Source organism: Rhinopithecus roxellana, chromosome 1 (genome assembly GCF_007565055.1).
Source record: "Rhinopithecus roxellana isolate Shanxi Qingling chromosome 1, ASM756505v1, whole genome shotgun sequence".
NCBI lineage: Eukaryota > Metazoa > Chordata > Mammalia > Primates > Cercopithecidae > Rhinopithecus > Rhinopithecus roxellana.
The window spans coordinates 173362308-173388197 of record NC_044549.1 but is presented as its reverse complement, the minus strand read 5'-3'; the positions used below and the strand labels follow the sequence as shown (position 1 = coordinate 173388197).

The window sequence follows — 25890 nt, the reverse complement described above, 5'->3', positions numbered from 1 at the left end:
TTTCCACCTGACCGTTATAAGTGAGTGACTTCTCATGCCATCATTTCTCTAGAGCTTCCTGCTTACAAGAAATGGTGTTGCCTCCAAGGTTAGCATGGTGTTAGGTCATCTGAAATTTTATTTTGTACTCAGAGAGTATTTCAACACTTACAAAGCAGAAAAGTAGATAATGTGATCTTCCCAAGAAGTCATCACATTGGAATAACCTTCTGAAACTAGAGATAGTCTTGATCTCACAAAAGAAACACATTAATAATTTCATCATTTTGTCAACTTAACTGGTATCTCAAATAATGTAAGCCTTGAGTCTTGAAGTACCCAATACAGAGCAAAAATTTCAAAAGTTTGAGAACTATCCTTGATTATAATCTACCTTTTTTTTTTTTTTTTAAACAAAACAAAACAGAACAACCACTAACTATGACTGGAGTGAATGGAGTTTAGGATTGCCTCAGGAAATATGATGTAATAAAAGGCTGGACTCAAGAAATCCTTAAGCCCTAGGCTTGAAGTGTATTTGTTATTGATTGGGAAATCCTATTATCCTACATCAATTAACATTTAAAACAGGATCTTCTTTCTTCCTTAGCTGAGCAGATTGTCTCCATTCTAAGCACGTAAACACACATGAATGCCTGAAGGCAGAAACAGTGCTTCACACAAAAAAGCCAACTTTGTTTCCTTTTTTATTTCTTAACAAGCTTTGAAAACAAATGCCCTCATTCTGCAATACATAATCAAGAATGAAGACTGAAAAAAAAATCACATATCCTTTGACCTGCCAAATCCATGCCAGAAATTTAGTCTATGTGTAAATTAAGGCATGCCCTCAAATTAAACTAAAAGGATAGTGACATGTTTTATGGCCTTACTTATAATAAAAAGCATGAAACAACCTAAATATTCCAGAGATGATTGTGAAGAAATCAGGTAATAAAGCAGCTTGATAGGAGGTTTTATAGTTTAGGACTAAATTATTGGATCTATCAGCCTGAGTTCAAATCCTGGCTCTGTAACCGGTAGCTGTGAGTAGCAGCACATTACTTAATCTGCCTGGACTTCAGTTTTTCAGTTCTGAAATGGGTTAATACGTAGTAGTATTTACCTTGTAGGATCATTGTGAGGATTACATGAGATAAGAAAAAATCTTGGAATAGTAAATACATGATTATTAGCTGATGTTTTTAGTAGTAGTGGTATTATAACACTATCAAGGTTCTTTTACTTCACACAACAGATATATACTCTGTCTAGCTTAAATAAGAAAACAATGCATGTAAGAAGGATACTAGTAGCTTCTAGAAGCTGAAAACAATGGGAAAACAGGTTTTGATCTCATTTGGGGCTCTCAGCTGCAGAACTTCACAGACCTTCTGTGCAGTCTGCTGCCACTGAATGACTTAGGATTCAGCTCCAACTGCCTCTGTCCCTGTGAGTATTGGTTCCGGATTTAAATACCCTGTGGAGGAGATGGTGCCTGTCATGTGCCTAACCCCGAATTTTACCCCAAGGGAACTAAGAAGTTGGTCCTTTCCCAAATACAGGATGCTGACTGAGGAACAGCATTGATGTTTCATGAGTATAATCCCATTTTTTTTTTTTTTTCCCGAGACGGAGTCTCGCTCTGTCGCCAGGGCTGGAGTGCAGTGGCCGGATCTTAGTTCACTGCAAGCTCCTCCTCCTGGGTTCACGCCATTCTCCTGCCTTAGCCTCCCGAGTAGCTGGGACTACAGGCGCCCGCGACCTCACCCGGCTAGTTTTTTGTATTTTTTAATAGAGACGGGGTTTCACCGTGTTAGCCAGGATGGTCTCGATCTCCTGACCTCGTGATCCGCCCGCCTCGGCCTCCCAAAGTGCTGGGATTACAGGCTTGAGCCACCACACCCGGCCTGTATAATCCCATTTTATTAGTTAAGAAAATATAATACTATAAGGCCGGGTGTGGTGGCTCATGATCCGAGATGGGCGGATCATGAGGTCAGGAGATCGAGACTATCCTGGCTAACACGGTGAAACCCCGTCTCTACTAAAAGTGCAAAAAATTAGTTGGGTGTGGTGGTGAGCGCCTGTAATCCCAGCTACTGGGGAGGCTGAGGCAGGAGAATGGCGTGAACTGGGAGGCAGAGCTTGCAGTGAGCCGAGATCCCGCCACTGCACTCCAGCCTGGGTGACAGAGCAAGACTCCGTCTCAAAAAAAAAAAAAAAAAATTAGGTGTACATGGTGGCAGGCGCCTGTAGTCCCAGCTACTTGGGATGCTGAGGCAGGAGAATTGCTTGAACCCGGGAAGTGGAGGTTGCGGCGAGCTGAGATCGCGCCACTGCACTCCAGCCTGGGTGACATTGAGAAACTCCGTCTCAAAAAAAAAGAAAATACAATGCTGTAAAACTTTTTTCTATTTTACTCAACACAGAATACTTCTGTGACCAGCTGTGTGTGTGTGTGTGTGTGTGTGTGTGTTTCCTTCACTCACCAAGCAATTCTCCCACTCTGAACACTAGCTGGATGTCCCACAATTCATTTCAGTTCTGTCATGACCTACCTGGAGATAGCATCACATCCCACAGGATAAGGGCTCAGTCCCAATACTGCTCCTACTTCAGATACCAGTTGCAAGTCCCAGGTTGTGACCTTTGCTTCTGACCGACTGGCTATAAATCAGGGTTCCCACCATATCCCTTCCTTGGTTTCAATAATTTGCTAGGATGGCTTACAGAACTTAAGGAAACACTTGAGTTTACTGGTTTAATATAAAGGATACACAGACGGCCAGATGAAGGGATGCACGTGGCAAGGTTTGGGGAAAGGGAGTGAAGCTTCCTTTCCCTCTCCAGGTGCACGACCCCCCAGGCACCTCCACATGTTCAGCAACCTGGAAGCTTGAGACTGTAGTCTCAGCTACTTGGGAGACCGAGGCATGAGAATCGATTAAACCTGGGAGCAAAGGCTGCAGTGAGCTGAGATCGTACCACTGCAGCCTGGGCGACAGAGCGAGACTCCATCTCAAAAAAAAAAAAAAAAAAATTTTTTTTCTTAGGGCTTTATCTCTACACTTTCCCTCCCCTACCTTTCTTGTAGGTTGATGGGAGGGGCTGAAGGTTCTAATCCTTTAATCCTCTAATAACCTGGTCTGTCTGGTGAGCAGCTTCATCCTGGGTTATCTATGCACTACACCTTAAGTCACCTCATTAACATAAACTCAGGTATAATCAAAAGGGGCTCTTGATGAACAATGAAAGACACTCCTCCTGCTCAGGAAATCCCAAAGGTTTTAAGACCTCGTGACAGGAACTGGGACAAAGACCAAATATATTTCATACTATACCACAAACATAAATTTTAATATAAATGATCAGGAAAAGGTCCGGAAGGATGTATGTTGAGTTGCTGACTGATTTTCTCAGAGTACTGGGGGTATAGGTATTTTAAAAATATTTTCCCCTACTCCTTCCTTTTTTCCTTGTTTCTTCTCTATTCTTTAGTCTGTTCTCTTAAAACTGAAATTACTGCACATTTTCAAGTGGTCTTGGAATTATTGTTGGAATGCCAGTGTTTATTTATTGGTCTTAGAATAACGGCTCTAGAAAACCTTTCCCTGAGATTACTCTTCCTTCCTCCCTCCTTTCTGTGCTTTTTAAAAAACTTTTTTTTCTTAATGGAAAGTTTTAAACACCCTTAAAGGCAGAAGGGATAGTTTAATGAACTCCCTTGGACTCAGCACCCAGCTCTAATGATTATTTACATTTGCCAATTTTGTTTTATCTAACCCCCTGCTTTTATTTGCCAGAGTATTTTAGCAAGTTTCCTATATTTTTTCTTATCTTAATCGTGCAGGTATCTTCTTAATTGTTACTGACAAAGTACAAGTTGGGGTCTAGGGAATTCTGTTAGGAATTATGCAAGCCTGAATTCTCAAATACATTTCAGTTGGTATACATTGTTCTGTTTTCACATACCGTAGTCACCATTCTGAGCATGATTTACTCACCAGTAATTGTACACACGTGTCGATACGAAATGTTATTTAATTTGTCAAAACAGAACAATACTGGCTTATTGATTGAGATGGTATCAATTCTATTGATTAAATGTTGCGTTTCTTTTGCCTCAGCCATATATGTTCTTTGGAGCTCTGGTTTTGTGTAATCTCCTGATAATTTCTTTCATCCCAGACATCCTTGGTCTGACATAATTTAATACTATTCTGTGTTTCATGGACATAAAACACAGGAGTGAGATAGTCTGATCAAGTAGAAAGAACAGTCATTTGGGAACTAGAAAGTAAGAACTCTAGCCTGTGTGGGTATGGTGGTTTGAGCCTGTAATGGCAGCTACTCAGGACACTGAAATGGGAGGATCCTTTGAGCCCAGGAGTTTGAGGCTACAGTGAGCTGTGATGGGGCCACTGTATTTTAGCCTTGAAGACAGAGCAAAACCCTACCTCTAACAAAACAAAACAAAACCAAGAAAAGAATTCTAGCTTGGCCCTGCAATTTACCAAGTTCCTTAACCTTTTTGCTGTTTAGTATCTCCATCCACAGAATGAAATGGTTGGTCTAGACCTGTGCTGTACAATACGGTAGCCACTGGCCACATGAAATATGTTTACTTTGAATTGAGATATGCTGTAAGTGTAAAATACACACAGTTTTTGAAGACATCATAAGCAAAAACAATGCAGAATATCCCAGTAATTATATTTTATATGGATTATATGTTGAAATGATAATATTTTGAATATGTTGGGTTAATATATTATTAAAATTATTTCTACTGGAAAATTTGAAATTACGTATATAGCTCACATTATATTTCTATTGAATTGTGCTGGTTTAGAATATTCTAGTTCATTCTCTGAAATTATATTTGGGATTGGCACAATAATACTCAGTTTACAAAAATTTTACAAAGGGCTCTAACAAAGTGCTTTAGTTGGTCCCAGCATTTCTCCTTATTTTAGTATTAATAAAGATTTTTCTTATTTTGGGGCTGCTATTTAAAAAGCAGCTTGGTTCTTGCATGGTGGCTCACACCTGTAATCCTACCATTTTGGGAGGCCAAGGCAGGTGGATTGTTTGAGCCCAGGAATTCGAGACCAGGTTGGGCAACATGGCGAAACTCCATCTCTACAAAAAATACAAAAATCAGCCAGGCATGGTGGCATGTGCTTGTAGTCCCTGCTACTCAGGAGACTAAGGTGGGAGGGAGGATGGCCTGAACCTGGGAGACAGAGGTTGTAATGAACCGAGATCGCACCACTTGTACTCCAACGTGGGTGACAGAGTGAGTCCCTGTCTCAAAGTAAATAAATAATAAATAAATAAATAAAAAAGAAAATAAAAAGCAGCCTGTTTTTACGAGCAGCAAAGTAGGAAGCAAATCCTTGTGATCAAAACATGGTTGGAATTTCTGTTGTTATTTTGGAGTCCATTGTTCTGAACTGTTTCAGAACAGACTGATTATGAAATTTGTCTAGTAATAGTATTTTAGTTTATGTAGAAGTTTTTTGATTATTTTTCAGCGTCATCACCTTTTTCTTTCTCTTCTCCCCGGGCTGGTGTGCAGTGGCGCAATCTCAGCTTACTGCAACCTCACCATCTTGGGCTCAAGCTATCCTTTCACTTCAGCCTCTCGAGTAGCTGGGACCACAGACATGCAGCAACATGCCCAGCTAATTTTTTTTTTCTTTTTTGTATCTTTGGTAGAGACGGATTTTGTTATATTGCCTGGGCTGGTCTCAAACTCTTGAGGTCAAGCATCTGCCCACCTCGGCCTCCCAAAGTGCTAGGATTACAACTACCTTACCCTTCACCTTCTTTCTCTGATACATATGTGTGTGTGTGTGTGTGTGTATGTGTGTGTATATATACAGGCGCAGTGGCTCACACCTATAATCCCAGCACTTTGGGAGGCCGAGGCAGGCGGATCACCTGAGGTCAGGAGTTCGAGACCATATATATATATACCATATATATATATACACACATATATATATGTATAAATATATACATATATAAAATGTATATACATACATATATACATACATACATACATATAAAATACCATATATATATGTACACACACACACACACACATTCAGCAGTGGGAACTGACTGTTTTTTGTCACTATAGATTCCTTGCTTTCCTGCTTGTTTACAGTAGGAAATTCCTTTTCTGTTAACTTTTAAAATTTCGAGTTAGGCAGACCCCCTCACCCTACAACCAGAATTGATTCAAAGAGACTCCCAGAGTTTTTTTTTTTTTTTTTTTTTTGAGAGGGAGTCTTGCTCTGTTGCCCAAGATGGAGTGCAGTGGCATGATCTCCATGATCTTGGCTCACTGCAACTTCCACCTCCCAGGTTCAAGCAATTCTCCTGCCTCAGCTTCCCAAGTAGCTGGGATTATAGGCTTGCACCATCACACCCAGCTTATTTTTGTAATTATTATTATTTTTATTATTTTAGTAGAGACGGGATTTTGTCATGTTAGGCACACTGGTCTCGAACTCCTGACCTCAGGCGATCCACCCACCTCGGCCTCCCAAAGTGCTGGGATTACAGGCGTGAGCCGTCACACCTGGCCTTTTTTTTTTTTTTTTTTTGCAACAGAGTCTGGCTCTGTCACCCAGGCTGGAGTGCATTGGTGCAATCTCAGCTCACTGCAACTTCCGCCTCCCAGGTTCAAGCTATTCTCTGGCCTCAGCCTCCCAAGTAGCTGGGATTACAGGAACCCACCACCATGCCTGGCTAATTTTTGTGTTTTTAGTAGAGATGGGTTTTATCGTGTTGACCAGGCTGGTCTCGAACTCCTGACCTCAGGTGATCCGCCTGCCTCGGCCTCCCAAAGTGCTGGGATTATAGGTGTGAGCCACTGCGCCTGGCCTGAGACTCCCAGAGCTTTTTAAGGAACGTCAAGAATTAGCTTTAACAATCACACTAGAGCTTACTTCTTGAGTATTATGAAGAAAATACCAGTATTTTTCTCATGGATATTTCAAATATTTAAATCATTTAGGCAGATCATTTGACTCAACACATTTTCTTTGGTCATATGACATTTGTATAGACTTGTACCATATAATCGCCCCCTCAGTTCCCATTTACACATGTACTGTGCAGATGCCAAAGGACGTAAACATGGGGCCCAGCTAGCACAATGACACAGCCTTCTCAATTGAGCCAGCATATTCCTCTGGCTGGGTGTCCACTGTTGGCTAATGCAGGCTTTCAGATGCTGGTTTCAGAGTTTTCAGGAGCTGTGAGTCGGGCACAGCAGGAGTTAAGGGGATAATACTGGTAATATTTTATCTGCTCATTTGATATAAGTTACGTCTCCCTGGCGTCCTCTGGTCATGAAGTCCTGTTTGATACTCCCTTCAAGTCCCTCCCTCTAGCGCTGGCTGAATTTAGGCTTTTCCTCATTATTCCTTGCCCGCGTCTGCTGCAGCTTCTGGAGTTCTTATTTCCATTCCTGCATACCTGGCTTTCCCATAAAGTGATGATACAATGTGTCACACTCTCCTGCTTAACCCCTCTGAACTTCCCATTATCCTCAGAGAGAAGGGTGATCTGTAGTTGAGCAAGCAAGTTCAGTTCATTGAGGCCTCTTTATTTTCAAAGCTTTTCTCCAGTTATTTTCATTGCATTTTGGCCATCAGGCTGCTCCATGTTCTCCAAAGGTTCTTTGAACTTTCTCCCCCTTCTGCCTTAGAATCTGGAAGCTCACACCACCTGCAATGCCTTTCTTTCATTTTCTGCCAGGGAATTCTGCTTATCCTCCAAGGCTTGACTACAGAACTCTAGAGAATAAAGGCCTTCTTAGAGCTCTATGGCAATGTTCCTTCTTATATAACCATAATTATATACCAATATGTACTGAACTGTGATTAAGAGTTGACTTTTTATCTAGTTTGTAATATATTTAGTGCATTGAGCATACTTGTACTTATTCTTTTGTTGATAAATAGTCATTGAATTCAATAATGCTAAAATGAGGGCTGGTTGCATTTATTTGCAGAGGAGCTTTCAAAGTTTATAATCTATACCTACTGTGTCCAACACAGTAGCCACTAGCCGTTGTGTGGCTATTGAACACTTGCAGTTTCACTAGTTTGAATTGTGCTGTAAGTGTGAAATGTACACAGGTTTTTTAGACTTAGTAAAACAAGAGGAATGTAAATAGTAACTTTTAATATTGCATAGATATTGAAAGAATAATACTTTGGTATATTTTAGGTTAAGTAAAATGTGTTATTAAATGAATTTCACCTATGTCTTTTATCTTTTTAAACACAGCTACTGGAAGACTTAAATTTACATACTTGGCTTGCATTATATTTCTACTGGACTGCTGTCATCTAATGGGCTCTTACTCTTAGTCTTCTCTTTTTTTTCCATTCCAGATCTGCGATTACAGAAAATGAAACCACTTTTAAATGATAAACCGTTTTGCACATTAGTCAATTTGGCAGATTTCATTGCAGTCATTAATTTTACCTCTTCTAGCCTCAATGCCAAATTCCCATGAACAAAAAATGTATTTGAGCAGCCTTTAAATCCTACTGTGTTATTTGCTTCTGGTCCAGAGGAGCAGGGACGTGTTAGCTGCCTGCCCAGCTGCTGTCTGTTCACACTGCAGGGCATGTGAGGACTGGCTGGCTGTCTTCACGAGAAGTGCAGGCCAGTGATACATGGAGCCAGCCAGAGCTTAGTGAGGGTCACAGCACACAGTGACAGTGTGCTTCCTGTTCTCAGCAAGGTTGACAGCTGCACCGTGATTCTTGGCAGCAGTCATATGGTGGGTCACTCTCTGGCACCCTGGGTGTTTGCAAGTCTGACACAGCACCGAGAGGTGCCAAGGTACACCCTTCTGGAGAGATCTAAAGAAGGCAAAGCCTCCCCTCATCCCCTCACTTGCACCTTCTGTCTGCTTGCTTGTGCCCTTCACACAAAGTGGACACTGGGGGAACTGTGGCCCACCAAAAGGTATAAACTTTGCCACAACTCAAGGGTTGGTCAATCTTGGGTAATTAGTGTATATCAATGCTTTGTATCAGGCTCTTGGGAGACTATTTAAAGTAAAAGCAGGATTCTTTAATGATCAAATTCAGGTGGAGGAAAGATTGTAAAAAAACTTTTGATTTGCAAATAATTAAATATTTACATAAAAGTCATGAGAATAATAATGAAGAATATCCCATAAATCCTTTCCCTAGATTTACCTATTAGTAACATTTTATTCTATTTGCTGTTATTGGCTCATATATATATATGTATAAATGTATATAGAGAGTCTCATATATGTAATATATATATGTCTTTATGTATAAATTGTTTTTTCTGGAACTATATGGGAATAAGTTACTTATATATCGTAGCCCTTCCTCCCCTAAATATTTCAATATACAGTTCCTAATAATAAGGTTTCCTGTTTTTGAAATGAAGTCTCACTCTGCTGCTCAGGCTGGAGTGCAGTGGTGTGATCTTGGCTCACTGCAACCTCCACCTCCTAGGTTCAAATGATTCTTGTGCCTAAGCCTCCCAGGTAGCTGGGATTACAGGTGTCTGCCACCATGACTGGCTAATTTTTTAATTTTTAGTAGAGATGGTGTTTCATCATATTGGCCAGGCTGGTCTCGAACTACTGACCTCAAATGATCTGCCCACCTCAGCCTCCCAGAGTGTCAGGATTACAGGCATGAGCCACCGCGCCCGGCCAAGGTTTTCTGTTAATAACCTCAGTTCGATTACCAACTTTAGCAAATTTACCGTTAATATAATACTTTTATCTAATCTACTCTTTGTTTTCTAATTTTATCTGTTGACCCGAAAATATTCTTTATAATATATTTTCCATTAAGCATCCACTCAAGAATCACATATCTGTTTAGTTGTCATGTCTCTTTAGTTTTCTTTAATCTGGAGTTCCTCAGCATTTTTATTTTATTTTTTGACTTTTATAGCATTGACATTTTGATGGAGGAATGTTTTAAATTTTAAAAACAAACTCTTTAAAGAGCTAGGAAAAATACATTTTTTGTTATTTTTCGGTTATGTAGAAAAAACCTTTGCAAGCAAAACCTTAAAGAACTGCCAAATGTAGATATGACTTTCTAAACAAATTAACATTTCTTTACAACCAAACCAAATAAACCAAACAAACCCCTCCCCACCAAATACATAAACATTTGCAATGAATATGGCAGACTAAAGGTTAGTACATAAGGTTTATTCAAGGTGGTAAGAAAAAGACTAACATCCTAGAAAACCAAGCAAAGGAACTCAAATTGGCAGTACACAGGAGATCAAATACAAATGGCCCATATTATGAAAAACAAACAACTCCCTGGTCTTTCCGTTGAATGCAGATCAAAACAGTGGAGGGTGCTTATTAATTTTCAAAAGATTGGTTAAATTACCAAAGATGGTTCTCCACTGTAGGCAAAGCATAGGAAAAAGGAATATTCTCTCACCACAGATACAGTGTACATTGATGCACATCTTGATGAGGGAGGTTAAATTAGGGAGCAATACATCAGAGCTTTAAATAGCAGCGACTTAATATCTTGAGTTTTGCGGCAGGTTGACTGCTATAGATTTGTGCATTGTTGCTTACAGATTTTTATTTTATTTTTGAGTTTTTAATATGCTCCTAGACTCATAAATAATAGAAGCCTGTCTCTTTTAAGAAAACATACTTTTAGATAATTGAAGGGAGCCTATTTGCATCAAAACGTCTTCTTTATAAAAGATTAAGAGAAGGGTTTCTTTTAATAATGAGTGACTCTTTTTTTGGTTTAATATGAATTGATTGTCAGTATAGTAAATAGTTTAGCTTTGCAGTTAGAGTGAGGTTCACCTGGGTGTTGACATGGGTTGGGATTAATCAGGTGACTGGTAAATCTAGAGATAGGTTAAACAAGTCTAATTCTGGTCAGCATCCCCAAAGAGCCAGGAGTAGTCTCTGGATTTGGTAGAGATGCGGTTGTTTAAGGAAAGTGGTATTTTAGGAAGACTACCCTGGCAGCAGAGAGAGCAGTTTGGGGGGCTATTTTATTACTGTAGGTTTGACATTCCAGTGGAACAAAGGTAGGAAGGGGGAACGCAGTGTCTCTGAAAGAGAATGAGGAAGCTCAGCGGAGTCTGGTGGCTGGTAATGTGTGGAAGGTAAAGGACACTGAAGGAATGAATGATGGGCTTGTTGGCAGAAACAGGGCCAGCAAGAGGTAGCTGCCATTTTGAGGAGGGCCACGAGGAGTTCAGTCTTCGAGTCATTTTCCATGAGGGTGGTGCACCTATTTTGTTGGGATAGGGAGGATGGAAGGTGGGGTTTGGGGAAGATTGGAGCTGGAGAAGAGATTAGCTGGTGATGTGTATGTGTTGAGAACAGAAAGCTCAGTGCTAGTTCCTCAGAGACGGAGTTAGGTGAGAACTGAAAAGGATTTTTGGTCAAAAGAGATCTGCAGTTGGCCTCCTTGGAGAGGGGCTACATTGGAGGGTCTGAGAAGTCGGCACATTTAGACAACTATGTATTTATATAGTGTAGTCATAGCTGTTCTTGTCTGGCATTCTTATTACGGGAAGCTTCTCTTTGATAGCAATTTGTCTGGACCTTTCCCCCCCTTCCCCATCAGAGTGTCCACTCCATGTACTTTCATTTGATCTTCCTCCACCTCATTGTTTATTCTAGGAAGCTTAACCTTTCTCATACAATACCCTCCTGCCTTAGTGTACTCCCTACCACCCCAGACCTACGTTTATTTCACTCTCAGAGGAAGAGATATCCTCTTCTGCTGTGAAAGTTACTCTTTGTACAGTAGAGCCTTTCTTCTCTTCTGGGAAACTGTTGCTGCTTTATTTACGTTTTCCCCCATCTCCACCTCCTTATTCCTTTCTACTTTGGGTTTCACACAAAGCTCTGAGGAGAGATCACACATTGCAATATGGTAATAAATAAATAAATAATAAATAAATGCAAAAAAAATCACAAAACCACAAACACATTTCATTACGGGCAGAGTCAGAGGGAAACGAGCCTCCCCAGGTCTCACTTAAGCATTTTAATTTTTGTGAGGTCTGTTCTTCAAAATATGCAAAAAGTTGGTTCTAAACAGTGGTTTTAAAACTGCAGAATCCCAACAAGGGAATGGGATGGGTTCTTGAGCCTTCTGAAAGTAGAAGCTTTCATCCAGAGCAACTCCTTCTAATTCTGATTAGTAATTTATTTTGGTAAAGTGTTTTGTGGCTTTAAAAAAGTAAGCTACTATTTCAAAAGTAAATTATGGCATGTACTTCCATGAGTTAAATCTACTATATGTTAGCACCTTAGATGGTTTCATATTATGGAGCATCTGAAGGAATTTACTTGATATTATATACTGATTGCTTTCATAGCTTAGCACAAAAAGAGATTAGAAGTTTATAAGACAGGCCAGATGCAGAGGCTCACACCTGTAATCCTAGCACTTTGGGAGGCCAAGGTGGGAGGACTGCTTGAGCCCAGGAATTTGAGACTAGCCTGGGCAACATAGTGAGACTCCATCTCTATGTCTGTTAATTAAAAAAAAAGTTTATAAGACAAAAATAGTCCTAAATAAAATTATTTCTGTAAATAACTGACATAAAAATGTTGACCTAGTTGTCTCCAGAATGAGGCCTGTTTCCCAAAGGCTTCAGACTGACCTCAAGGAAAATTTTGCAGTCTTAAGAAAAAGATGACCCAGCAAATGTTCTACCTAAAATGAAGTCCGATTTTGGGTTCTTTTAGAAAGTGATGAGGCAATGTATTGTATAGCCAAATAGAAAATATATTTAAACATTAATTTTTGTGTTTACACACACACATCATTTTTCTTTTTTCTCTCTCTCTCTTTCTTTCTCTCTCTCTCTCTTTCTTTCTTTCTGTCTGTCTGTCTCTCTCTCTCTCTCTCCTTTTTGCGTGGGGGACAGAGTCTTGCTGTCTCCCAGGCTTGAGTGCAGTGGTACAATTTTGGCTCACTGCAGCCTCTGCCTCCCGGGTTCAAGTGATTCTCCTGCCTCAGCCTCCCAAATAGCTGGGACTACAGGCATGTGCCACCACACCTGGCTAATTTTTGTGTTTTTAGTAGAGACAGGGTTTTGCCACACTAGCCAGGCTGATCTCGAACTCCTGACTTCAGTTGATCCACCTGCCTTGGCCTCCCAAAGTGCTGGGATTACAGGCGTGAGCCACTGCGCCCTGCCTAGATGTAATTTTTCTATGATGTAAATTATTTATATACTTAGAAACAATGTTATTGATTATTCTTTTTCTATTTGATAATGCAGTAATATGGTGTTGACATTTTATTCAACACTGCTGAAGTCAGACAGATTATAAAGATTACTTCCCCTCTTCTTACCTTTTAAAAATGCTGTTTTGAGCCGGGCACGGTGGCTCACACCCATAATCTCAGCACTTTGGGAGGCCAAAGTGGATGGATCGCTTGAGCTCAGAAGTTCGAGACCAACCTGGACAACATGGTGAAACCCCATCTCTACATAAGAATACAAAAACTAGCTGGGCATGGTGGTATGTACCTGTAGTCCCAGCTATTTGGGAGACTAAGGTGGGAGGATTACCTGAGCCCAGAAAAGTTGAGGCTGTAGTCAGCCATAATTGTGCCACTACAATCCAGCCTGGGTGACAGAGTGAAACCCTCTCTCAAAATAAATAAATAAATAAATAAAAATTTAAAAAGAGGGCCGGGCGCGGTGGCTCAAGCCTGTAATCCCAGCACTTTGGGAGGCCGAGACGGGCGGATCACGAGGTCAGGAGATCGAGACCATCCTGGCTAATACGGTGAAATCCCGTCTCTACTAAAAAATACAAAAAACTAGCCAGGCGAGTTGGTGGGCGCCTGTAGTCCCAGCTACTCGGGAGGCTGAGGCAGGAGAATGGCGTAAACCCGGGAGGTGGAGCTTGCAGTGAGCTGAGATCCGGCCACTGCACTCCAGCCTGGGTGACAGAGCGAGACTCCATCTCAAAAAAAAAAAAAAAAAAAAAAAAAAAAAAAAAAAAAAAAAAAAAAAAATTAAAAAAAGAAAGAAAGAAAGAAAAACAAGCTGTATTGGAGGCTGGGCATAGTGGCTTACACCTGTAATTCCAGCACTTTGGGAATCCGAGATAGGAGTATCCCTTGAGCCCAGGAGTTCAAGACTAGCCTGGGCAATATGGTGCAACTTTGTGCCAACAGAAAATACAAAAAAAATTAGCCAGGTATGGTGGTACACATCTATAGTACCAGCCACTTGGAAGGCTGAGGTGGGAGGATCACTTAAGCTCAGGAGGTTGAGGCTGCAGTGAGCCGAGATCACACCATTGCACTCCAACCTGGGTGACTGAGGGAGACCCCGTCTCAACACTGCCCCACCCCCCAAAAATGCTGTATTGGGGTGCACACCCATGCATGTTTCTCATCACGGGCCCATCACTCTTCCTTTCAATTACTTTTCTGTATTACAGAGGAATGAAAGGTGAGTGGCCTCTACCACTCTAATTTTAACCCCTTTAATCTGTCTTCCTCTAGGACATTTGTGTCATTTAAAAACAAATAGAGGTTGTTTTGTTTTGTTTTGTTTTTTTGAGATGGAATCTCACTCTGTCGCCCAAGCTGGAGTGCAGTGGCACAATCTCGGCTCACCACAACCTCCACCTCCCAGATTCAAATCATTCTCCTGCCTCAGCCTCTCAAGTAGCTGGGATTACAGGCGCGTGCCACTACGCCTGGCTAATTTTTGTATTTTGAGTAGAGACGGGGTTTCACCATGTTGCCAGGCTGGTCTTGAACTCCTGACCTCGTGGTCCACCTGCCTGGGCCTCCCAAAGTGCTGGGATTACAGGCGTGAGCCACCGTGCCCTCCTGAGATTTTTTAAAGGGTACAAAATTACAGCTCGATAGGAAGAATAAGTTCTAGTGTTCTATGCCACTGTGAGATAACTATGGTTATGGTTAACAATAATATCTAGTTTCAGATATCTAGATGGATGATATCGAGTGTTTCCAACATAAAGAAATGATAAATGTTTGAGATGATGAATATGCTAATTATACTGATCTGATCACTATATATTAAATGTATCAAAATATTGCTGGGTACCTCATAAATATGTACAATTATATGTTAATTAAAATGAGAAAATAATTTAATTTTTTGAGCTTTATTAAGGTTTAATTAACAAAAATATATATATTTATTGTGTATGATGTGATATTTTGAGTTATATACATTGTAAAATCATTAAATCAGGCTAATTAGCATATCTGTCAACTCACATACTTTTAATTTTTGTGGTGAAAATATTTAAAATTGATTCTGTTGGCAATTTTCAATTATATAATTACAATGCATTATTATTAACTATAGTCACCATGCCATGCAATTGATCTCCAGAACTTCTGTGTAAATGAAACTTTGTACTCTTTGACCAACATCTATATGCATACCCCACATTCCAAGTCCCTGGTAACCATCATTTTACTTTCTGCTTCTCTGAGTTTGACTTTTTAAGATTCTACATATAAGTGAGATCATGCAGTATTTGCCTTTCTGTGCCTGGCTTATTTCACTTAGCATTAAGACAGGCTCTCACTTTGTTGTCCAGGCCAGAATGCAGTGGTGCAATCATAGTTCACTGTAGCCTCAAACTCCTAGGCTCAAGGGATCCTCTTGCCTTAGGTTGCTAAGTAACTGGGACTACAGATCCGAGCCATCATACTTAGCTAATTAAAAAAACTTCTTTTTTTTGTAGAGACAGGGTCTTGCCATCTTACCAAGGCTGGTCTTGAACTGGGATCCAGCAATCCTCCTGCTTCAGCCTTCCAAAGTGCTAGGATTACAGGTGCGAGCCACTATGCCTGGCCGTTTCCTTAGTTTTTAAGACTGAATAGTATTCGATTGTGTTAATATAGTACATTCTCTTTATCCATTCATCTGTTGCGGTGGACACTTAGGTAAATTCCATATTTTGGCTATTGTGAATAATGCTGCAGCAAATATGGGAATGCAGATGTCTTTTTGACATACCAATTTCCTTTTTTTTTGGATACATATCCAGAAGTGGAATTGCTGGGTCAGGTCATATCATAGTTCTTTTGGATTTTTTGAGACATATCCATATGGTTTACCATACTGGCTGTACTAATTTACATTCCCACCAACAGTGTGCAAGGATTCATTTTTCCCACATTCTTGCCAACACTCATCTTTCATCTTTTTGATAATAGCTATCCTGAGCATAAAGTGATATCTCATTGTGATTTTAATTTACATTTCTCTGATTAGTGATGTTGAACATTTTTCCATATATACCTGTCGGCCATTTGTATGTCTTCTTTTGAGAAATGTCTATTCATATCCTTTGCACATTTTAAAATTGGGTTGTTTTCTTACCATTAAGTTGTATAAGTTCCTTATATATTTTGGATATTAGCCTCTTATCGAATGTATGGTTTGAAAATGTTCTCTCCCATTCCATAGGTTATTTCTTTACTCTGTTGATTATTTCTTTTGCTATATAGAAGCTTTTTAGTTTGATGCAGTCCAGTTTGTCTGTTTTTGTTCTGTTGCCTGTGCTTTTTGATCGTATTCAAAAAATCTTTGCCAAGACCAATGTCAAGAAGCTTTTTCCTATGTTTCCTTCTAGTAGTTTTACAGTTTCAGGTCTACATTTAAGTCTTTAGTCCATTTTGAGTAGGTTTTTGTATATGGTTTGAGATAAGGGTCTAATTTCATTTTTTTGCATGTGGATATCCTGTTGTCCCAACAAGCATTTATTGAAGAGACTGTCCCTTCCCCTTGGCATCTTTGTTGAAAATCAGTCGACTATAAATGGATGGATTTCTGGGCTGTCTATTCTGTTCAGTTGGTCTATGTATTTGTTTTGTATGTTGGTACCATTTTATTTTGATTGCGATAGCTTTGTAGTGGATTTTGAAATCAAGTGTAGTGTGATGACCCTGCCTTTGTTCTTTTTGCTCAAGATTGCTTTGGCTATTTGGAGTCTTATATGGTTCTGTACAGATTTTAGGATTATTTTTTCTATTTCTGTGAAAAATGTCATTGGAATTTTGATGGGGATTGCATTGAATCTGTAGATCGCTTTGGGTATTATGGACATTTTGACAGTATTAATGCTTCCAACCTGTGAACATAAAAGATATCTTATCACTTATTGGTGTCTTCTTCACTTTTTTTTTTTGGAGATGGAGTCTTGCCCTGTCACTCAGGCTGGAGTGCAATGGCACAATCTCAGCTCACTGCAACCTCCGCCTCCCAGGTTCAAGTGATTCTCCTGCCTCAGCCTCCTGAGTAGCTGGGATTACAGGCGTGTACCACCACACCCGGCTAATTTTTTTAATCTTTAGTGGAGATGGGGTTTCACTATGTTAGCCAGGCTGGTCTTGAACTCCTGACCTTGTGATCCGCCTGCCTCAGCTTCCCAAAGTGCTGAGACTACAGGTGTGAGCCACTGTGCCCAGCCTACTTTCTTTTATCAGTGTTTTTTAGTTTGCAGTGTACATATCTTTCACCTCCTTGGTTAAATTTATTCCCAGATATTTAACTGTTTTTGATGCTATTATAAATGAGATTGTTTTCTTGATTTTTTGTTTTGTTTTGATAGTTTGTTGTTAGTATACAGAAACAGGGCTGGGCATGGTTACTCTTGCCTGTAATCCCAGTGCTTTAGAAGGCTGAGGTGGAAGGACTGCTTGAGCCCAGGATTTGAGAAGACCAGCTTGGGCAACATCATGAGACTCCATCTCTATTAAAAAAAAAAAAAAAAGAAAAGAACAGAAAAAAAAAATAGTACTGGTCTTTGTGTGTTGATTTTGTATCCTGCAACTTTACTGAGTTTGTTTATTAGTTTTAAAAGTTTTTTGATGGAGTCTTTAGGGTTTTCTGTTTATAAAACTATGTTATCTGCAGAGACAATTTAACTTCTTCCTCTCTGATTTAGATACTTTTCATTTCTTTTTCTTGCTTAATTGCTTTGGCTAGGACTTCCAATACTATGTGGAATAGAAGTGGCAAGAGTGGTTATCTTTGTCCTGTTCTTAATCTTAGAGGAAAAGCTTTCAGCTTCTCACCATTGAGTGTGATGTTAATTGTGGGTTTGTCACATACGGCCTTTTGGTGTTTCGGTACAGCATGTTCCCTCTATGCCTAATTCGTTGAGAGAGTTTTTATCATGAAAGGATGTTGAATTTTGTCAAATGCCTTTTCTGTATCTTTAGGGATTACCATATGATTTTTCTCCTTCATTCTGTTAATGTGCTGTATCAATTTATTGCGGAGCCATCCTGGGAGTAATTCCTCTTGCTCGTGGTGAAGGATTCTTTTAATCTGCTGTTGAATTGAGATTGCTGGTTTTCTGTTGAAGATTTTTGTATCCATGTTCATCAGGGATATGGGTCTGTAATATTCTTTTCTTGTAGTGTCCTCGTCTGGCTTTGGTATCAGTATAATGCTGACCTTTTAAAGTGAGTTTGGAAATATGCATCCCTCTTCAATTTTTTGAAGAGTTTTTTTTTTTTTTTTTGAGTTTCACTTTGTCATTCAGGCTGTAGTATAGTGGTACAAGCATGGGTCACTGCAGCCTTGATCTTGTGGGTTCAAGCGATCCTCCCACCTCAGCTTCTTGAGTAGCTGGGACTACAGGCATGTGACACCACACCTGCCTAATCTTTATTTATTTTTATTTTTTGTAGAAACAGGTCTCACTATGTTGTGCAGGCTGGTCTTGAACTCCTAGGCTTAAGCATTTCTCCTACCTCAGCCTCCTGAAGTGCTGGGATTATAGGCATAAGCCACTGCACTTGGGCTTTTTGAAGAGTTTGAGAAGTAGTGTTAGTTCTTTTTAAAGTGTTTGGTAGAATTCAGCCTTGAAGCCATCAGGTTCTGGGTTTTCCCTTGATGGAAGATTTTTTAATTTAATTACTGATTCAGTCTCCTTTCTTGTTATTAGTTTGTTCAGATTTTATATATTTTCATGATTTAGTTGTGGTAGGTTGTACATTTCCAGGAATTTATCCATTTCTTTTAGATTATCCAATTTATTGACATAATTGTTCATCATAATCTCTTATAATCCTTTGTATTTCTGTGGTATCAGTTATAATGTCTTCTTTTCATTTCTTATTTTGAGTCTTCTCTATTTTTTCTTTTGTAGTCCGGCTAAAAGTTTGTCCATTTTTTTATCTTTTCGAAGAACCAACTTTTAGTTTTGTTGATCTTTTCTATTGTTTGTCTTGTTTCCATTTATTTCTGCTCTGATCTTTTTTTTGTTTACTCTTTCTACTAACTTTGGACTTTAGTTTGTTCTTCTTTTTCTAGTTCTTTGAGGTATAACATTAGGTTGCTTATTTGAGATCTTTTTTTCTTTTTTAATGTAGGCATTTATTGCCGTAAGCTTCTTTCTTTGAACTGCTTTTGCTGCATTTTATAAGTTTTGGTATGTTGTATTTCCACTTCTGTTTGTCTTAAGATACCTTTAAATTTCCTTTTTAAGTTCTTCTCTGACCCACTGGTTGTTCAGGAGCATGCTGTTTAATTTCCACCTATTTGTAAATTTTCCAAAATTCCTCCTGTTAATGATTTATATAGGTTGGTCCAAAATAATTGCGGTTTTTGCCATTGAAAGGAATGGCAAAAATACAATTATTTTTGCACCAATCTAATAGTTTCCTACCAGTGTGGTTGGAATAGACACTTGGTATGATTTCAGTCTTTTAAAAGTTGTTAAGACTTGTTTTATGGACTATCATCTGATCTGTCCTAGAGAAAATTTCACGTGCACTTGAGAAGAATGCATATTCTACTCTTATTGGATGGAATGTTCTGTATATGTCTGTTAGGTCCATTTTCTTTAAAGTATAGTTCAAGCCCAGTGCTTTGTCATTGATTTTCTGTGTAAATGATTTATCCATTGTTGAAAGTGTAATATCGAAGTCTCCTACTATTATTGTATTTCATTCTATCTCTCCTTTCAGATCTTTCTTTCTTTCTTTCTTTCTTTCTTTCTTTCTTTCTTCTTTCTTTCTTTCTTTCTTTCTTTCTTTCTTTCTTTCTTTCTTTCTTTTCTTTCTTTTCTTTCTTTTCTTTCTTCTTTCTTTCATTTTTGAGCTGGAGTGTTGCTCCATTGCCCACGCTGGAGTGCAGTGGCGTTTTCTAGGTTCACTGCAGCCTCCAACTCCCAGGTTCAAGTGATCATCTCCCGTCAGCCTCCCAGGTAGCTGGGATTACAAGCATGTGCCACCACATCCAGCTAATTTTTTGTATTTTTAGTAGAGATGAGGTTTCACCATGCTGGCTCCACTGGTCTCAAACTCCTGACCTCAAGTGATCCACCCACCTTGTCCTCCTAAAGTGCTGGGATTACAGGCATGAGCCACTGTGCCCAGCTCAGATTTATTAATGTTTGCTTTATATTATATTTATATTTTATATATTTACAGCAAACATTAGGTGCTGTAACATTAGGTACATATATATTTACAATTGTTATATTCCCTTGATGAATTGATCCTTTTGGTCTCTCTGTATAATTTTTTTTTTTTTGAAATAGAGTCTCCCTGTGTCACCAGGCTGGAGTGCAGTGGTATGATGTCTGCTCACTGCAATCTCTGCTTCCCAGGTTCAAGCAATTCTCCTGCCTCTGCCTCCTGAGTAGCTAGGACTACAGGCACGCGCCACCATGCCCAGCTAATTTTTGTATTTTTAGTAGAGATGGGGTTTCACCATATCGGACAGGCTGGTCTTGAACTCCTGACCTCGTGGTTTGACTGCCTTGGCCTCCCAAAGAGCTGGGATTACAGGTGTGAGCCACCACGCCCAGCCAGTTTTTGACATAAAGTCCATTTTGTCTGACGTAAACATAGCTACTCCTGCTCCTTCAAGATCCCCTACTCCTTGGTATTTAATCCTCTTAACTTTCTGAAAATGCATTTGTTTAGATATCTTAGTTTGAGCTCCCCAAGAAACAGACTGTGAGACAAGGATTTGAGTGCAGGTAGTTTATTTGGGATGAGAGTAGGAGATTGAAAAGTGAAACAATGAGGAAACGGTGGCCAATAAATAGTGAATTACTAAGCCAGCTCTCACTGTGGGCAACTGGTACTTAATTCTGTGGGAGAAAAATTGGGAGCTGGTATAGAACACTTACCTCAGAGTTATTCCATCTGAAGAGTAAGGAAATTAGTAGTTATACCCTAACTTCTTTAGTCTTTGCCTAAGAGCTGCTCTTAAGGGGTATCTAGGTGGCAGAGTAGGTTAGGGTGATAAGAAAAGGCCTTAGGCCAAATGGAGCTGCTGGTAGTTGGAAACCAGGAGTTGTGGTAAGGAGGAGGGTTATATAAGTGGATATTAGTAGTATCCTCTATCCCAGGCTTCTGTCTCAGCCTTGTGGCTCAATGGTGAGTGCATCATGGTCTTCAAAGTAGATTGACCCATGTCCACCATCTACCAGATATTCCTCAATAGCCTTTAGTTTCATCTCCCTTTAAAAGAACAAGGAATAATCTATCACTTTTTCAAACGTATTTTAATCTTTCTTTAAAAATCATTTCAAGCACTTTAATGTTCAAGCATTTTTAGGCCAGTACACTCGGAGCTATACCTAAGAGGATCATTCTTGAAGTGCTGCCTCCTGTTATGTGGCAAACATAGTAATAGATGTTGGGGATAACAGAAATAAAAGACATAATTCCAGCCCAGAGGAGTTCCTGGGTGAGTGGGTGATTATTAGATGGTTTATCTAGAGATCCTTTTTCAAGTGAAAAGGGACTTGAAGTGAATCATTTAATCCACAAAAATATGTTTGTAGGTGCTTTAGAATTTGGGTCAAATCTTTTTCAGTTTCAAACCCTAGCTCTGCCTTGTTGGCTGAGTGACATTTGATGAAACAATATTTAGTCTGTCTGAGACTGTATTAGTTCATTTTCACACAGCTATAAAGAACTACCTGAGGCTGGATAATTTATAAAGAAAGGAGGTTTAATTGGCTCACAGTTCTGCATGGCTGGGGAGGCCTCAGGAATCTTACAATCATGGAGGAAGGTGAAGGGGAAGGAAGGCAAGTCCTACACGGCTGCAGGAGAGAGCAAGCAAGTGAGGAGGGACTTGTTGAACACTTTTGAACATTAGATCTCATGAGAACTCACTATCATGAGAACAGCATGGGGGAAACTGCCTCCATGATCCAATCACTTCCCACCGGGTCCCTCCCTTGACATGTGGGGATTGCAATTCGAGACGACGTTTGGGTGGGGACACAGAGCCAAACCATATCAGAGCCTTAGTTTCCTCAATTGTAAAATGGAATTACTAATGCCGACTACATGGGATTGGGGATTAAATGCAATAACCTTAAAAGATGGACTGTATTTGAGTAGAAGAGATCACAAAAGGATGAGTGAAGAGAGGGTCAATGGATAGGTCACAAAACTATAGTAATACAACAGAACAAAGATGCAAAAGTGGGTTTGCAGTTGAATCATGGAGGATGTTGAATCTCAAGCTAAAATAGGCCATGGGGACTTTGCAGCAGACAGTGAGGTTTTAGTGTGTCTCAATCAGAAAGGCTGAAGAAAAAGGCCTTCAGTCTTTACACTATCATGATATTCTTTGGTGAATGAGCTCTTCATAGGAATTAGAGCTACACCTTTAGGGAGCTTGGTTTTCTGCATCTCTGAACCACCAACTTACAAATCCTGCATTCATGACTAGGACCATAGAGAACCCTCTTGACATGGTGGAGAATTTGCTTTTATGGAAACCTAAGAACTTGACCCTATCAGGACTAGTCTTGGTGCTACCAGTACTGGTTCTTAAAATGTGCATTATTTGCGTACATTAGTCACCAGCCCATTTTTAATGTTGAACGGGGAGACTAAGGCTCAGGAACATGGTAGTCTCTTAATTATAGGTAGATTTCCTGAGAAGACTTCAGTCCTATAGGAGTTCAGAAATTTTCTTTTATTCCCAATGAGCTTAAAGGATTGATGGTAAGATTGATGAGAGAGAACCTTCTATTTTAAAATGGGGAATGTTTGGTTTCCAATTGAGTTCTTACATATGTTTCTTTGATCTTATCATAAGCTGCTCATGTTTCCCACCTGGAGAACGTGTCAGAGGAAGAAATGAACAGACTCCTGGGAATAGTGTTGGATGTGGAATATCTCTTTACCTGTGTCCACAAGGAAGAAGATGCAGATACCAAACAAGTTTATTTCTACCTATTTAAGGTGAGATTTTAACATTTTAAAAACATTTTCTCTCATTATTCAAATGTGCTCAGTCTCCATATGCCAGGTCATGGGTGTGAAGGCTTTCAGCTCATGGTACATTTTGCCCTCAGAGTGTGCTGAACCATACGTTTCTTCATGATGGATTCTCTAAAATGACGCATCATACTTTGAACACATCACTCTCTTTGAGAGCTTTCACACTTGTATGCAAAGTTGAGTATCTTTATTTGCATATGCAAATAGATTTTTCCATCCACCCAGCAAATATTTATTGCACATCTGCTCTGCATGTGGCACTAATGTAGGCATGAAGGATAGAACAGTGGACAAAACAGAGTTCTTCCCCTCATGAAATATACATTTCAGTAGAAGAGACAGTCAACAAGTAAATAATATCTTTGCAGGTGGTGATAAGTGTTCTGAAGAGAAACAAAGTAGGATAAGTGGAATCAGAATGGCAGCGATGGTGGCAAGTTGGGGACATGCCAGCGAGGAAGGTCAGTTAGGATAGCCTCTCTGAGGAGATGGAAGTTGAGCAGAAACCTGAGTGGGAGATAGGAGCCATCTGTACAAAGTGCTGGGTGAAGAGCCTGCCAGGCAGAGGGAAAAACAGGTATTTTAGGCCGTGCACTAAGAGAGCTTGAAGTGATGTCCAAATAGCAAGGAGGGCAGCATGGTGGAGCCCAGCGAGCAGAGGAATGGGTGGGAGGAGATGTAGTTGGAGGAGTGGCTGTAAGTCCTGTATCTCTAATGCTTTCAGAGGAGGAATCAAGATATTCCAAATTTATTTTGGTATCTTAGCCACCGTTACCTGTTTCTCACTGACACCAGTCACCGATTATTGCTACCATTCCTCTACCTGTTTCTTCACTAGTTCTGCCTCAGCTCCATGTGGGTCACATCCGTTCCTTTCCCATAGATGTACATCTCGTCAAGCTTCTGATTAGACCCAGGACTAACAGATGTGGGAAGCAAACTGGTGGTGGAAATGGATAGCAAAACTTCAGATTGCCAAAAATAGATCTATAAACGAGGCTGCCAGAAGGAATAACCTTAAAAGAGAATAAACCTGCTATTGAGGCCGTTGTAGATTATGTTGTATTGTGTAACCCTTACAAGGATGTTAAAAGCAAAACAAAAGCACTCAGAGATTATGGGTAGGAAAAGTTTGCCTCTTCTAATAAGAAGCGCTGTGCTTCATTTTTGGAAATAACTCCCCTTTAACTCATTTATATTTATTTGTGCTTCATTTTTATATGACAAAAATAGCTAAATTTTCCAGTAAGTTCCCTCTTTTGCTTCGGCTGCTAGGAATCTTAGTGCAAATTTTGTATCCAATTCCTGTAGCTTTTTTCTTTTCTTTGTCTGAACTTATTTAATTCATAATTTTGCCTTTCCCCCTTTTTATTAACTTATCTTTTATTGTACTAATGGGGTTTTTTGGGTGGTTAGGAGATAGGAGAGGGAGGTAGAATTACATTTTTAAAATTTGATAGATATTAAATTTGGGGATATTAATTTTACAAAGAATAATAGGAGAGAGAGAGAAAGAGAAAAAGAGTGGGGGAAGGGAGAGAATATGAACAGCTGGATTCCCCACAGCCATTAACAGGCACTAGACCACTTTAGGCATCCAGGTGACAACTTGTTGACGTGGCTGTGAGGCTTGAGTCATTCAGCTCGAGCCCTGGTAGGTTCACAGTGTTTAGAGCTTCTGTGGAAAAAGATCTTAGTTGAAGAAAAACAAGGTCTGCATGACTACAGCTATTATTTGTCTTGGAACTGTGCTCCCTGGCAGCTCCCACTACCCTGTTGGAAGTGAAGGTGGTGTCAAGGTTTCCATCCTGTCAGCCTCTTTTTGGTTTATAACCAACCAAACAGGCCAGAAAGCATTGCTCTGCTTTAAAGTACATCTTCTCTCTCTTTCTTCCCTCCTTCATCTTAAAATAACAGTGCATATATATTTGCTTGTGGAAACACAGTCCAAAATACTAGCATTCTCCCCACCTCCTGCAAAAAGTATTATTCTTGGGCAAATGAGTTATAAATAATCTATTCCTTAGCTTCTGAAAGGCAATTCCTAAAAACAAAACAAAAATAATGATTACAATTTTTTTAAATTTTAATTTTCTTGAGACAGAGTCTTACTCTGTCATCCAGGCTGGAGTGTAGTGGTGTGATCCCAGCTCACTGCAACCTCCACCTCCTGAGTTCAAGTGATTCTTCTGCCTCAGCCTCCCGAGTAGCTGGGATTACAGATGTGTGCCACCATGCCTGGCTAATATTTGTATTTTTTGTAGAGATGGGTTTCACATTGTCAGTCAGGCTGGTCTCGAACTCCTAGCCTCAAGTGATTTCCCCCCCCCTCGGCCTTCCAAAGTGCTGGGATTATGGGTATGAGCCACTGCACCTGGCCCATGATTTTTTAAAAAGAACAAAGGAGAAAGGCAGTTCCTGTGTCTCATGTGTCAATAATTAAAGTAAAAATGTGTTATGTATTTTAGTAGCATTAAAAAATTTCAGTCTTAGTCTGGGCACGGTGGCTCACGATTGTAATCCGAGCACTTTGGGAGGCTGAGGCAGGCCCATTACTTGAGGTCAGGGGTTCGAGACCAGCCTGGTGAACATG

The 25890-nt window shown here is 39.8% G+C and overlaps 1 protein-coding gene across 2 annotated transcripts in view; it reads left to right on the top strand.

Annotated features, from left to right (window-relative positions):
* Nucleotides 1-25890, top strand: part of KAT2B (lysine acetyltransferase 2B) — a 118573-nt gene that overhangs the window by 34177 nt on the left and 58506 nt on the right. For both annotated transcript variants that reach the window (XM_030933369.1, XM_030933372.1), the window contains exon 3: nucleotides 23113-23258. In XM_030933369.1, coding sequence (XP_030789229.1) covers nucleotides 23113-23258 — 146 coding nt within the window. The remainder of the gene's footprint in view (nucleotides 1-23112; nucleotides 23259-25890) is intronic.